At 39.8% G+C, this 14,454-nt stretch overlaps 1 protein-coding gene across 1 annotated transcript in view; it reads left to right on the top strand.

Moving 5' to 3' along the window:
* The window catches only part of apobec2a (apolipoprotein B mRNA editing enzyme, catalytic polypeptide-like 2a), a 38,809-nt gene extending 24,889 nt beyond the window's left edge, over positions 1-13,920 (top strand). The window contains exons 2-3 of the mRNA XM_051925586.1: positions 11,279-11,818; positions 13,155-13,920. Of these exons, the coding sequence (XP_051781546.1) occupies positions 11,279-11,807 (529 nt within the window). The 3' untranslated portion in view covers positions 11,808-11,818; positions 13,155-13,920. The remainder of the gene's footprint in view (positions 1-11,278; positions 11,819-13,154) is intronic.
* Positions 13,921-14,454: the final 534 nt, after the last annotated feature.

Here is a 14,454-nt window from a genome sequence, read left to right as displayed (position 1 = left end):
GTAACTGGCCCCTTTTTAAAGGGCACCCAGAAGGACTCCAGGTGCCTCACAAGCTTTTTCCGGTCACATTTCTGGGTGTGGTGGAAGTGTGGCTAAATAAGAACCTGGAAATGTCCACGTGCCCCCTGGAAGTGGCCACAGGTCACAACAGGGTTGAGCTCCCATGCTCATGACCTGTGGCCCCGCTGGAAACCAAGGGGGCTGCCCTCTGTCAGCCCGGGGTAGAAATTGTCCTGAAAATACTCTCTACCCCGGTCCTTGCATGGTTAGGGCATCCTGGCCGTGCAAGGACTTCGGCCATCCGCCACAATATATATATATAATTGCTTCAGTGGCTGACTCTGCACTCTGACCCCCAAAGGTAATGTGAAATGACAACTTCCCTTTGAGGATTAATGAAGTATATCAAATAAAATCAAAAATCAAAACAGTGCTAAGTTATAAGTTGTGTGTACCACATAGTACTGTTGAGTGAACACTGTAGGCTCAAAAAAAATCAATAAACTGATACATTCTCCAAAAATTTTGAAAGTAAAAATGTATTGAAAATATCCACAATATTTGTTATATTGCCCTGTCCTACATTGGCCTTTCCAAGATGTGGATCTGTTGCTGAGTATTTTGTTTCTATGAGGCTGCAGTTACATAAGGATTCTTATACTGTAACAGACCATTTTAGACAGAAGCTTCCTGTTTACTTTGTATTTTGTAAGTCAATTGCAAACATTCCTTGTTGGCTTCCATAATAAGTAATACGTTATGCCACACCACAGACATAATCTGTTTTAATGGTACTTCTGCACTGGTAATTAATTTCTTTACCTGTCATCACAATTATGATTCTCCCACCAGGCTGTTACTCAGGTCCACCCACTTTGTAATTTCTGGCCTCTCCTGCTCTGAAATGTAGGACTCTGCACCAACTGTTTTAAGTTATAATATATTGTTGTGTTTTTAATATAGCATAAAATCTTATATTCTAGGTACCTAATTTGAAGTCATCTCAATTCCAAGAGGCACCACCAAAATGGTCAGAACTGGGCCTCATAAATTTAGTTGAGGTCTTCATTTAGTTTTGATGGCATAAACATTTTGGGGAAACTTGATGGGCTCTTAGTAATGGGTGTGCAGCTCTTTATTTTTCATATAACAAGGCACAAGCTACTGAAAGACATTTTTTAAATTGTCCTCAATTAAAAATCTTGAGATCGAGATCCACAACCAAACAAGACCACTTTAAGTTAAGAAAAGATCATCGGCCCTAGTGCAGATTAGCTAGACTCTTAAAGCACGTTTCAGCAGAGGAGGAGCCCCATATTAGTACCTGTTGCTGCACAAGACCACATTACATCTTATCATTTCTAAGGAAATTCCAACTTGAAAGCAGCGTATGTCAGCACCTCGTCTGTAAAAGCCCTGAGCTCAAAGTACAGCGCCTGTGGCTGTTCTCCAGCTTGACTTGTCACTTCCCTAGAACGCTGGCTTCTCCAGATGGCTGACATGCTCCACAGCTGCAAGGTCTGATGGCTTACTGTTTACCAAACATTTTGTGCAGTTACCAAGCTGCTTGAGCTGGCACAATGACATCAAATTAAGCCTGAGTTTCAGCAGGATGATTAATTTGACACTGGCCTACTATTAGGGACCTTACTGTAGGAGACTGTTGATACTTTTTGATTTATAGAGCATTTCACCTTGATATGCAGTGCACTCAGTGGGCCCTGAGATTAACTGGTTCCCCTTCCAAAGTTGATTCCTGCTTTGTTTCCAATGATGCAGGGCTGTGTATACCTAAATTGTACAAAACAAGTGCAAACCAATAATGGAAGGAAAATTATATTCTGCATCCTTTATGAACTTCTTGTCAATTCATGTTGTTAACCTTACTTGTGTTCACCCATCACCATAGATTTTCCTTTTCTCAAAAAACAGACCATGGTAGATTACTACTGTTACAAATTTGAACTTATTTGTTTTCAGATTTCTTTCTAAATATCTGTTACAACAGCTGTAATATGGCAAACACTCACAGGGGCAAATGGAACTGAATTAGCTGTTGAGTGTACCTGTGATGGACTGCACACATGGACGGGTGTCCCAACCGGAACGCCAGAGTACCCACTGTCACATTGGCATCTTCTGCCTCTCTTCTGGGTGAAACAGGACAATCTTTGCCCTGTTTCTTGTGGCATACCTGGACTGGCATTCTTTCCAATTAAATAACATTGCTCCATCCCAGCTGAGATGCCTGCCCATGTGCACTCTCCATTACACTCCTCATTGTTAACATGTATACGTACAATAAAAGCAAGCAATCTTAAACTGTATTTACATGGTACAGGGCAAAAGAAAAATAAGAGTTTCTTCAGCGCTAACTTCATGTGACTTTCTTTCCAAGTCCAAACATAGTGGATCCCGGTGCAACAATTCAAAGAAAGCATTGCTACCTGAGTAACTGTAGCAGAGTTGTATGCAATTTTGATTTCTCATCCTATAGAACAGTACAAAATAAAAATCAGGTCTCTCAGAAATGGCATATTTGTGGTCATATTGAAGTTGGAGTGCTGTGATGCGACGTTTAAATGAATAGTCCACCCAAAAATGATATATTTTTTGATATGTTACTTGGGCGGCACGGTGGCGCAGTGGGTAGCGCTGCTTCCTCGCAGTTGGGTGATCTGGGGACCTGGGTTCGCTTCCCGGGTCCTCCCTGCGTGGAGTTTGCATGTTCTCCCCATGTCTGCGTGGGTTTCCTCCGGGCGCTCCGGTTTCCTCCCACAGTCCAAAGACATGCAGGTTAGGTGGATTGCTGATTCTAAATTGGCCCTAGTGTGTGCTTGGTGTGTGGGTGTGTTTGTGTGTGTCCTGCGGTGGGTTGGCACCCTGCCTGGGATTGGTTCCTGCCTTGTGCCCTGTGTTGGCTGGGATTGGCTCCAGCGGACCCCCGTGACCCTGTGTTCGGATTCAGCGGGTTGGAAAATGGATGGATGGATATGTTACTTATTCCACGTAGTTTGTAATGATGGCCAAGATAAAATTTTAATTTCATGTATTTCATCCAGAATAGAGAAAACAAAAGTCAAACAGAAAAGTCTCATGATACTTGTGTTACATAATCTACATCATGTCATCCAGTTGTATGCTCACAATATCCTGAATTCATGTATTTTAACTAAAATATTGTTAAATAACCCACTTCTTGTGAATGAAAATGGAAAGCACTAAAAGATATAATAACTGTGGCAACAATTATTATCTTTCTGAATCTCAAAGAAAAGTAAAAGCTCTCTGTAAGAATGTAAACCACCCAATTCATAAAATTAAATTAGCAGCAGGGAATGACCTTAAATAAATTAAAACTGATTTGAAAGAACACGAGTCACTATAACATTTCTGCTAAACCCCAGCTAATAGTTTATGACATATAGATATAAAGGAATACTCCACCCAAAAATGATCATTTTTTTATCTACTCTCTATATATAAAATCCTAAGACTAAAAGTGCAATGATTTTATGTGATGCTTTTATATGATGTTTTTATGTCACGCATTAAATCGAGCTTATTTTAAAACCTACATATATGCTTGGTATCATTCTTTTCAGAATTTATCGAACTTCAATGTGATGTTAGATTTTCAGATTTGTATTCCGTTTTGAAATTATAAACTAACAAATATCAAGAACTCACATCGCAAGAGACAAGACTTTGTGCCAAGACATTTAACCACGCCCAGGGCCGGAAATAAAAGACAAAGAGTAGATCACAAAGACAGCTGCTGTATAGGGTTTTAAATGTTCAAAGTGCTGTGCGCGACGCAGATCACACAGCACAGCAGCTGATTGAGCAAAGAGGAGGTAAAAAAAAAACTATTTGTTTCCCATTGTATCACCGTTCAAAAGGGGGTTTCGGAGGAGAGACCACATCTCCTTGGGGTGCATTCAGTTCTCCTCTTCACAACACAAGCGGCAGAGATGTGAATTGCAGGCCGGGGGGGTTGGAGAGCGAAGCGAGCAGGGGGGGAACCCCCTAGTAGTAAAAATAATAATAATAATACACCTGTCTATCTGTCTCATCTTGTATTGTGTGTAGTGATGGCTGAGAATTTTTTTTATGTCATGTCTTTGTGCACAATGGAAATCACAAACTTCCCGCTACAATGGGCTTCAATGGCCACCCAATTTTATCAACAGCAAACGGTATCAATACCCCCATGAAAAAAAAAAACTTTAATTATTTGTATTGCATAAATTAAGTAATATTTTCATAGAACAAGCATTTTTTTCCTAAAATACTGTTAAATAAACAATTTCTGGAAAATTGCTTCATGCACGACAACAAGTATGTTCAAACAAGAATGAGCTTTTGAACTGAAAACAGGACTCCTGTCCAGTAATTAAGGGATGGTGGGATTTCATTTCAAAAGCAAGATTTTGTTTGAACTGTCTTGCATGATCTTCTGAAATTAGTGTATTTAACAAAATTGTAGCAAAAAAATAAAAGTGTCTGGAATATTGTGCAATTATGACTGGATAATTAACATTTGGATTACGCAACACTGAGTATTTTGACATTTTGTTAATTGAAGTTTTGATAGTGTTTGCTTTTGGTAAGATCAGTTCACTATTGAAGCCGATTGTATGAAGAATTTTGACATCATGTCTTCATATATACAGGTAAAATTCCGTTACATCGAACTGCCAGGGAACCAAAAAATATTTCATTGTAATGAAAATTTCATAATAATGAGATTATGCATTTGTCACTCTAGTGCTTTCTTTAACTTGGGTCCAGGCGTTTGCAGTCATTTCTTTAGCTTCCTTTGCATTAATTTTAATCTCCTCCTGTCTACAAATTATGATGACGAGAATTTTTCTCAGCATTTCCTTGCGATAATACACTTTCAGGGTGTAAATGATGCCCAAATCCAATGACTGAAGCACTGCTGTGCAATTGGGTGGGAGGAATTCAACGTGAACATTATCTAAATGCGGAAGCATGTTGTGGGCAGCACAGTTACAATCAGAAGTCGAATCATCCTTTTCTTCTTCTTCATATTGTGAGGTTTCTGAACTCTTTTGGGACCCAACCCCGAGCCAACGGGAACATCACGCTGAGGTGCATCCTGAAGCGCAATTGCCGCGTTGCAGTGAAGTGCCACAGAAGCGAATCTTAAAAGACTGTGGGCACACTATAAGTCCCTGTCTTACATGCCAAAACACGAGGCTGAGTCTCAGTACTTTAACAAAACCAGATTTATTCAGCTTGAAACAGGACAGCAGGGTTATTTATTGTAGCATGATCTGCCACTCTCCTATACTCCGACACAGCAGTCAGGCAGGGTTGTGGCCAGGTTAATGGCCAAGTAATCCTGTTCCCTGCATTTACAATGTTCCTTGCATCACCCATCGAGATCTTTTCTGTTTGCTTCAGTGGCGAACCGCATCAGAGCTCTGAGCCTGCTGTTGCCCCGGCAACAGATAAACAGTCTTCCACAGACACGGTGATCTCACTTCTGGACGCTCTTCGGCGTGTTGTCCAGTTGGGGGAGAGTTTAGAAACCTCACATGTTCTTGAATGATACTACTAATGATAACAGGAATGTTTCTTGAACAAGCATCACTGAACCACATAAAAACTGCTTTTTCAACATCTTCAAAGGCAGAAGTTCGCATACATTTGCAACCCCGAGATTTTTTCTTCTTTTTTTGCTCGGTCTTTGAAGAAAGTTGACAGTGTCGATGACGAAATTCCGAATTCACTGGCAACGTCTTTTTTCTTTTTGCCGTAATACGACAGCTGCAAAAATTTTAAGTTTGTTTTTTCTAATATGAACTGTTATCGTTTTTTCGTGTCTGCCATTTCTATAGTAGGATGACAATGAGTTAAATTCCAATGGATGTTTTTCAAATGTTGACGAGCAATAAACAAAAGGTATCACTGAAAACCACCGAAAACAAAAACAGCAAAAAAAACAGTACGAGGTAAGTTCGAAGAAAGAATTATTTTTTACAGTGTTCCTGTTTGGGGATCGTTGTGCACAACTGAGCTGCGACCACAGAAGTAACTGCTCTGTGGATGATTCATTCAGGCATTTCAACGTCTTTTGTGCACTTCGTTGTAATGAAAGTATCTGCTGAATGTACTTCATAGTAACAAGATTTCTATAGACTCGTGTCATATGGGGAAACTGTAGTGACCATAAAAATACTTTGCTGTAATGAAAATTTCGCTGTAAAGATATTCGTTGTAACGGAATTTTACCTGTATATGAAGATGGGCCTAAGCACCCTCACTGGGTAAATTCTCTGAGCAGCAGGGGAGAAAAAGAGAAGAGAATGTTAGCGAAAGTGCCACCTCTTTTTTTTTTTTCTTAGCAATCACTACATATAGTGAAAGGTGAGTAACAGATACAAATTACATAATTCTTGGGTGGACTACTCCTTTTTAAAAAAAAACATATCTCTACCCTAAATCTTATTTATATCCAATGCTTACACACAAAGATATCTCTCTATTACATAAAAAAAATCCTGAGACGAGTCAAGACTTTTTCAGAGAGATAATTTCAAGTCCCGCGAGACGAGACTTTGTGCCAAGAGATTTAACTACGCCCTTGGTCCACTCACCTCTTATTCAGGTGAATGCTATTGTCAGACACAGTTCATGTGCTCTCAGCTCTTATAAATTTTTATGTTTTCCTCATTTTAATACAAGACATACAATCTATTCGTTTCCTTCGATGTAGTCCTTTTCTGAACAATAATGTTATATGTTCTAGATGAAACGTCAGCGACTAAGCGAAGAAGAAAGGGCAGCGCGTCAAAAAGAGGCCCAAAAACATTGGAGAGAAAACAATTCAAAAAAGAACAATAATAATTTAAGTGCAAATTCAGAAAATAGCCCGGACCAAGTGGAGCTGGAAACCTAACAGGTCCAAGCAGGGCCGGAAATAAAAGACAAAAAGTAGAAGACAAAGTAGAACGTCGTAAAGAGGTTCAAAAACATTGGTGCGATACACATGCAGAACAGCTTAGAGATTATGAAAGTACTAAAATTCAAAAGTCTCATAAAACAGATAGTAAAGATCGCATTAGCACAAACAAATGGAAATTATTTCTCTGTGAAATAATGGAGCAGTGAAAAGAGATTGAATATATGGACATAGGTGATATGACAGAAGTATGTAGATATTGTTCGTATTTAAAGTTTAAGTCAGAGACTTGTAGATCGTCTAATTCATGTTGCCATCAGGGAAAAGTAGTGTTTCTTCCCAATGAAGAGGCGTATCCACAAGAAATAAAAGATTTGCTATTTGATGAAAGTGAAATCCACAAACACTACAGGCAAAATATCTGAAACTACAATAATCTGTTTGCATGCTCAAAATGTAGATTTACACAATGTAGGACCATACATTATGAGAATCTGTGGTCCCGCAACAGTTAAAGCTACTACAAGTTTAATATCAAAGAAACCACAATTCGGTCAGGTTTATATTTATGATCATGGACAAGTGATGCAACATAAAGTCGAAAGAGTTAAACAATCAGACATATTAGAAATTCTACAGCCAATAATGGATACAAATCCATATGTCCAAAAGTATCGTACTTACACAAAATTTATCTGAAAACACAGACAAAAAACGTTTTCTTGGATTTCTATATGAATCCGACAGATCACGCTCGCATATGTAATAAAATAACATGTGACAAATTGCCAGCGATAATAGTTTCAAAAGATGGAGATATCAAAGACAGAGCTAATATTTGTGTCTATCCAAAAGCAAAGCACGATTCGTCGCAAGCGGCAGATCCAGGAAATGACTAGCACGTAGTGCCCGCATGGGGGTTGGTGAGTGAAGCGAGCAGGGTACAGAGCCCCCTAGTAGTTTAATAAACTTAAAATTCCTCTGTTCCTCATTTACACCTACTGAATGCCAAAATCCATCTAACATATTTGATACATACACTCAGCTCATGTCCATTGCTGAAACATCCATCTATTTTAGTACCTGTGTACTCTGCAGATTTGAGCGTGCTCCAGAAAAAACTGGTGCAAGTGGGAGCATGGTGTCAGTCTGAAGCAGGCAATGAACAATCAAAGCAAAACAAATTAAAGTGGTTTTGAGTACTGACATAGGGCCTGGCAAAAATACATATGACCATATATGACATCTCCCAAAAACATGTTAGTATTCCATTACAGTCAACTCCTGTGGGGTGTAAGTAAAAAAGCCTTACAGAAGAGCTTCTCATTCATAGTCTGATTCACACCAATGCTTTCAGTTCAATATCAACTCAACAGTAGGATATGACTACCGTCTTGTGTACTCCACTTTCACAATACAATTCAATTAATTTGCTGACTTGTGTGCAGAATTTAGGTTTAAACAGTGAGTTCACTTATAATCAGGAATTCCTCTGATTACAAAGCCTGAGTGCAACAAAAATCTGTTATCACTCCACGGATTGTTTTCAGTAGCACTAGTCTGTGTGGTTTCCATCAATCTTCTGAATCAGCCTATTCTGTTAACAATGCCTAACACTTGCAAGGAGGAAAAGGACACTGGGTGTGCTTGTGTCATCTCCCAGTCTATCACTGTGTGTATTCTTTCCCATATAAGGTGAATTTAAAGTCACCACTTAACCATCCATCCATCCATTTTCCAACCCGCTGACCTGAATTACATATTTTTGGGATGTTATCATCTAAACACAGGGACAACTTGTAAAATGTGTACAGTGACCACTGTATTATTGTGCCACTTGACAGCAAAAGGGTGATGCCACAAAATGCAATCCTTCCCACCTGCCCACAATCAAATACATTTGGGATCAGGAGGCTTATTCAATATATGACAAAACTTTTTTTTGTTTAGGCCAAGGTTAAGTCACCGATAAAGTCAACTGTTGTCTGTTATTGAACTCTGACCCACAACTTTATTACGACACAGTGATTTCATTAATGAAGAAAGTAATGAGGAGGCAACTGAGTTGAACCTTGTAATGGTCATCTGGAATATGTATGTGTCCCTGTAAGTTTGAACCTTTTCCCATTCCTGCTATTAGTGGAATGCCTTCATTTGTAAGGCCGGCCCATTGTACAGGGGGAGGGGAGCACCTGGCTTGGAGCGCCAACAGACTGTAAGGGGAGGAGCTATCAGTGTGTAAATGGGTGGCGGCAAAAAGGAAAAAGAAAGAAAACAAAAAAATGGATTTATAGTCACCAAGGTACAGTTCATAGATTTATACAAAAAATGGATTTATAGTACAAAAAATGGATTTATAGTCACCAAGGTACAGTTCATAGATTTATACAAAAAATGGATTTATAGTACAAAAAATGGATTTATAGTCACCAAGATACAGTTCATAGATTTATACAAAAAATGTACAAAAAATGGATTTATAGTCACCAAGGTACAGTTCATAGATTTATACAAAAAATGGATTTATAGTCACCAAGGTACAGTTCATAGATTTATACAAAAAATGGATTTATAGCACAAAAAAATGGATTTATAGTCACCAAGGTACAGTTCATAGATTTATACAAAAAATGTACAAAAAATGGATTTATAGTCACCAAGGTACAGTTCATAGATAGATAGATAGATAGATAGATAGATACTTTATTAATCCCAGGGGGAAATTCACATACTCCAGCAGCAAAAAATATTAAAGAGTAATAAAAAATGCAGGTAAAAAAACAGACAATAACTTGAATAATGTTCAACGTTTACCCCCTCTGGTGGAATTGAAGAGTCGCATAGTTTGGGGGAGGAATGATCTTCTCAGTCTGTCAGTGGAGCAGGACAGTGACAGCAGTCTGTCGCTGAAACTGCTCCTCTGTCTGGAGATGACACTGTTTAATGGATGTAGTGGATTCTCCATAATTGATAGGAGCCTGCTGAGTGCCCGTTGCTCTGCTACGGATGTCAAACCGTCCAGCTCTAAGCCAACAATAGAGCCTGCCTTCCTCACCAGTTTGTCCAGGCGTGAGGCATCCTTCTTCTTAATGCTGCCTCCCCAGCACACCACTGCGTAGAAGAGGGCACTCGCCACAACCATCTGATAGAACATCTGCAGCATCTTACTGCAGATGTTGAAGGATGCCAGTCTTCTAAGGAAGTACAGGTGGCTCTGTCCTTTCTTGCACAGAGAATCAGTATTGGCAGTCCAGTCCAATTTATCGTCCAGCTGCACTCCCAGGTATTTATAGGTCTGCACCCTCTGCACACAGTCACCTCTGATGATCACGGGGTCCATGAGGGGCCTGGGTCTCCTAAAATCCACCACCAGTTCCTTGGTTTTGCTGGTGTTCAGTTGTAGGTGGTTTAAGTCGCACCATTTAACAAAGTCCTTGATGAGGTTTCTATACTCCTCCTCCTGCCCACTCCTGATGCAGCCCACGATAGCAGTGTCGTCAGCAAACTTTTGCACGTGGCAGGACTCCGAGTTATATTGGAAGTCCGATGTATATAGGCTGAATAGGACCGGAGAAAGTACAGTCCCCTGCGGTGCTCCTGTGCTGCTGACCACAATGTCAGATCTGCAATTCCCGAGACGCACATACTGAGGTCTGTTTGTAAGATAGTCCACGATCCATGCCACCAGGTATGAATCTACTCCCATCTCTGTCAGCTTGTCCCTAAGGAGCAGAGGTTGGTATATATAGTATATATATATTTATATATATATATATATATATATATATATTGGTATATATATATAGTATATATATAGTACGGAATCGTTGAGCTCTGTCTGTGGTGGGGAATGAGGCGCTGACCATACCTCCTATTCAGGGAAAAGTACAGATTAACTGTTCGTTGTGCTGACCCGTCAGGTCCTCTTGCGAATACCTTTCACCCGAAAGTAAAAATAATTCATCTGGAAATGAACCCGGGTTCACCTGATGTTGTCCATGAGGTGTCAATCCTTTCCCTCTTGCCTTTTTCTGTGATGGTGTTCACCTCTCTCCTGGCTCTGTCCTTTTTTTTTCTTTCTCCTTTTCCTTTTTGCCGCCACCCATTTACACACTGATAGCTCCTCCCCTTACAGTCTGTTGGCCCTCCAAGCCAGGTGCTCCCCTCCCCCTGTACAATGGGCCGGCCTTACAAATGAAGGCATTCCACTAATAACAGGAATGGGAAAAGGTACACACTTACAGGGACACACACATGTTCCAGACGACCGTTACAACCTCAGCTTCATTAATACTTAATTGACTTATACATATGATTCTGCTTTATCTCTCTTTCTCTCTCTAGAGATCGATTGTCACCCTTTTTCTTCAAGTTTCAATTTAAAAATGTGGAGTACTCATCTGGGCGCAACAAGACCTTCCTGTGCTACTCGGTTGAGATTCATAGCGAAGAGGTGGAGACTTTTCAGGGCTACCTGGAAGATGAACACATCTCAATGCATGCTGAAGAGGCCTTCTTCAGAGATATACTACCAGAATGCAATCCAGAGATCCGCTACCACGTCACCTGGTATATGTCCTCCAGCCCCTGTTCTGCCTGCGCTGCCAAGGTCGCTGAAGCCTTAAAAAGCCGGAAAAACATGCGTCTTACCATTATGGTAGCCCGACTCTTCATGTGGGAAGAACCAGAGATTCAAGATGGGCTTCAGTTGCTAAAGGCATCAGGCTGCAAACTAAAGATTATGAAGCCTTCTGACTTCGTCTACACATGGAACACGTTTGTGGAGCCTGAGGGGCAGACCTTTACTCCCTGGGAAGATGTGCAGGAGAACTATGAGTATTATGAAAAGATACTCGACGAGATCTTACATTAAACAAGCTGTAAGTAAACACACACACACACACCAGGGCCAATTTAGCATCACCAGTTCACCTAACCTGCATGTCTCATGTTCTACATGTTCATCCAGTTCCATCACATGGGAAACCAACGTTTCCTAGGAGTGAGACTTCTTCCTGTGGAGAAAACACAGTAATGTGAATGTGATGCATTTTAGTGTGACTTTGTGTTTCAAATACGCAGCATGTCACGCTTTTAACAAGCACATTGTGCTCCTCTGTGCTAACGTGAATGAGAGGCATAAACAGAATTGATTTTACTGATGTGAGACAGTTTGCAGCTGCAAAAAATAATACAGGTCAGCATGGAAGTGTGAACGAGGCTTTAGCAAGACAGTATTCCTTATTTTCTACCCCAGAAACACCCTTTAAAATCTCCACAAAAAGTCCTTATAGTGAGTTTTGCATTTTGCAATTACAAAATCACCTGAAAAAGTCATTTCAGAGTTAGTTTAGTGAAACTGTACTTGTCTCAACTGTATAATGTGTTGTATGTGTATGTATTTTCTAAGCAGCCTTGGATAAAGGCATCTGCCAAATAAAGAGAAACCATAATAATAAATATATTGCTCTATAGTAGGGGTGGCGAACTCCAGGCCTGGAGTGCCGCAGTGGCTACAGGTTTTCATTCTAACCCTTTTCCTAATTAGTGACCAGTTTTCACTGCTAATTAACTTTTTCCCCATCACTTTAATAGCCTTATTAGAAGAGTTCAGCCCTCTGAATTGATTCCTTTCTTCATTAAATGACAGCCAAGCAGAAATGAGATGTGAAACAAGCTAACAGATGACCAGCTAAACTGAGGCTTCAAACTCCAACCAATTTCACTCCAATCACTTTCTCAATGAGAAGCCAATTCTTGCTGTTAATTAAACCCGTTATTTAATTCCATGGCTTGTTGCTGCTCTCATTCAGCCACAGCACACATTTTGAAAACTGTTGTTTTTCTGTTCTTTCTAAGCGCACCGTCAAAATGTTTTGGTGACCTGAGAGATCAGCCTTACCAAGACCATCACCTCTCTTTAATTTCAGATATTGTGTAATGGGCACAGGGGAGCTGGTCATGTGGTGGCTTGTTTTGTGTCTCATTATTGTTTGGCTGCTAATTAAAGAAAAAGAAACAACTATGGGGCCGGAGTCAAGTTAATTAAAAGAATTAATCAGCAGCAAAAACTGGTCACTAATTAAGACGATGGTAAGAATGAAAACCTGCAGCCACTGCGGCGCTCGAGGCCTGGAGTTCACCACCCCTGCTCTATTTCATGAAAACACAGCTTTTTTTATTATGAATTCAGTTTTTCTCTTTGTCTTTCTTACAACAGTGATCCCAGACCTCCAGTGACTTCTGACCCCACAACCCACTGAATTGGAAAGGAAACACAAAAACAGCACTGTGCCATTATTCTGACTCGGCCCCTGTTAATGTGACTGTCTCACAGATGGGATACAAGCTACCAGCCAGCTCTGCCACCCATTTATGTTCATCATGGCACAGTTTTTCTTGTGCAACAAGTCAGCGCCTCCTCTATACTACACGTATTTACTATTTTACAGATGGTCTCATCCAAAGCGTCTTATAGCGTACACCTCTATTTTTGAGTTGTCAGGGTGTGTGCCACCTGCAAATCAGGACAGTTTACCAGTGAAGGGACGATTCTATGTTTTCTTTCAGTCAGACATGCCTTGCACAGGCCATTGTGTTCCTGTAAACCCTTCTGTATAACATATTTTAAGGCACGCATGCTTCAGGACTGTGAAGCTGGCAGAACATTAAATTGTAAATGAGGCTTGTGGCTTCAACCAAACAAAAAAATAAAAGTGACCTATTTTGCTAGAATCAAGTCTTTAGCAATATAAAGCAATGTTTTTATGTTAAAGCTAATAAATGACATTTTTTTCCTTTGTGTGTCCACGCCTAAAAAAGTACATTTTCATTGTATTTTGTTAATGTTCCAAGAAAAAAGGCAACATTTTCAAATTGTTTATAACAAGAAAAGGATAACCTCTTCCTATCTGTGTCTACAGAAATGAAAAGGATGACATTTTGCGCTTTGTGTTTCTATGACAATAAAAAGGACTACACAATCCGGTTTCTGAGCTTCCAGCTATAAAGAGGGTGATGATAGCTTCAAAAATCATTTGTAGTTCATTGAGAATTAATAGCTCAGTAATTGAAATAGTGATGGTGTAGCGAGTGACACTGCTGCCTCACAAATTCAGAATGCACAGGTTCAGATTTGCAAACCTCTTTTCTGTCTGTGTTGAGTTTCCACATTCTCATCAGGAAATCTTAAAGAGTTATTTACAGTATGTGCTTGTTTTTTAAAATGTTGGTTAGTCTAGTTATAACATCACCACTGTTTGTAGGCTTTCTGGCTATGTGGCCCAGTTGTCAGAATGTGATATCATTGCAGTGTGGTCATGTTGGTAATCTTATATAAGGACCAGCTGCACTCTCACTGGCTGCTTTTGTAGAAAATAAAGAAAAGTCTTGTTGGAAAAGGGGCTTTTTGAGTAATACAATTTCAAAAAAATAGTTTAAATTTCTGTCTGGCACTTTAGGATTGTTTGTCCTTTATTTTGGTTGCCATCTCAAATGTCTGATATAACAATCTCTGATAT

Source organism: Erpetoichthys calabaricus, chromosome 3, assembly GCF_900747795.2.
Source record: "Erpetoichthys calabaricus chromosome 3, fErpCal1.3, whole genome shotgun sequence".
In the NCBI taxonomy this organism is placed as follows: Eukaryota; Metazoa; Chordata; class Cladistia; order Polypteriformes; family Polypteridae; genus Erpetoichthys; species Erpetoichthys calabaricus.
This window is presented reverse-complemented; position numbering and strand designations above follow the sequence as displayed.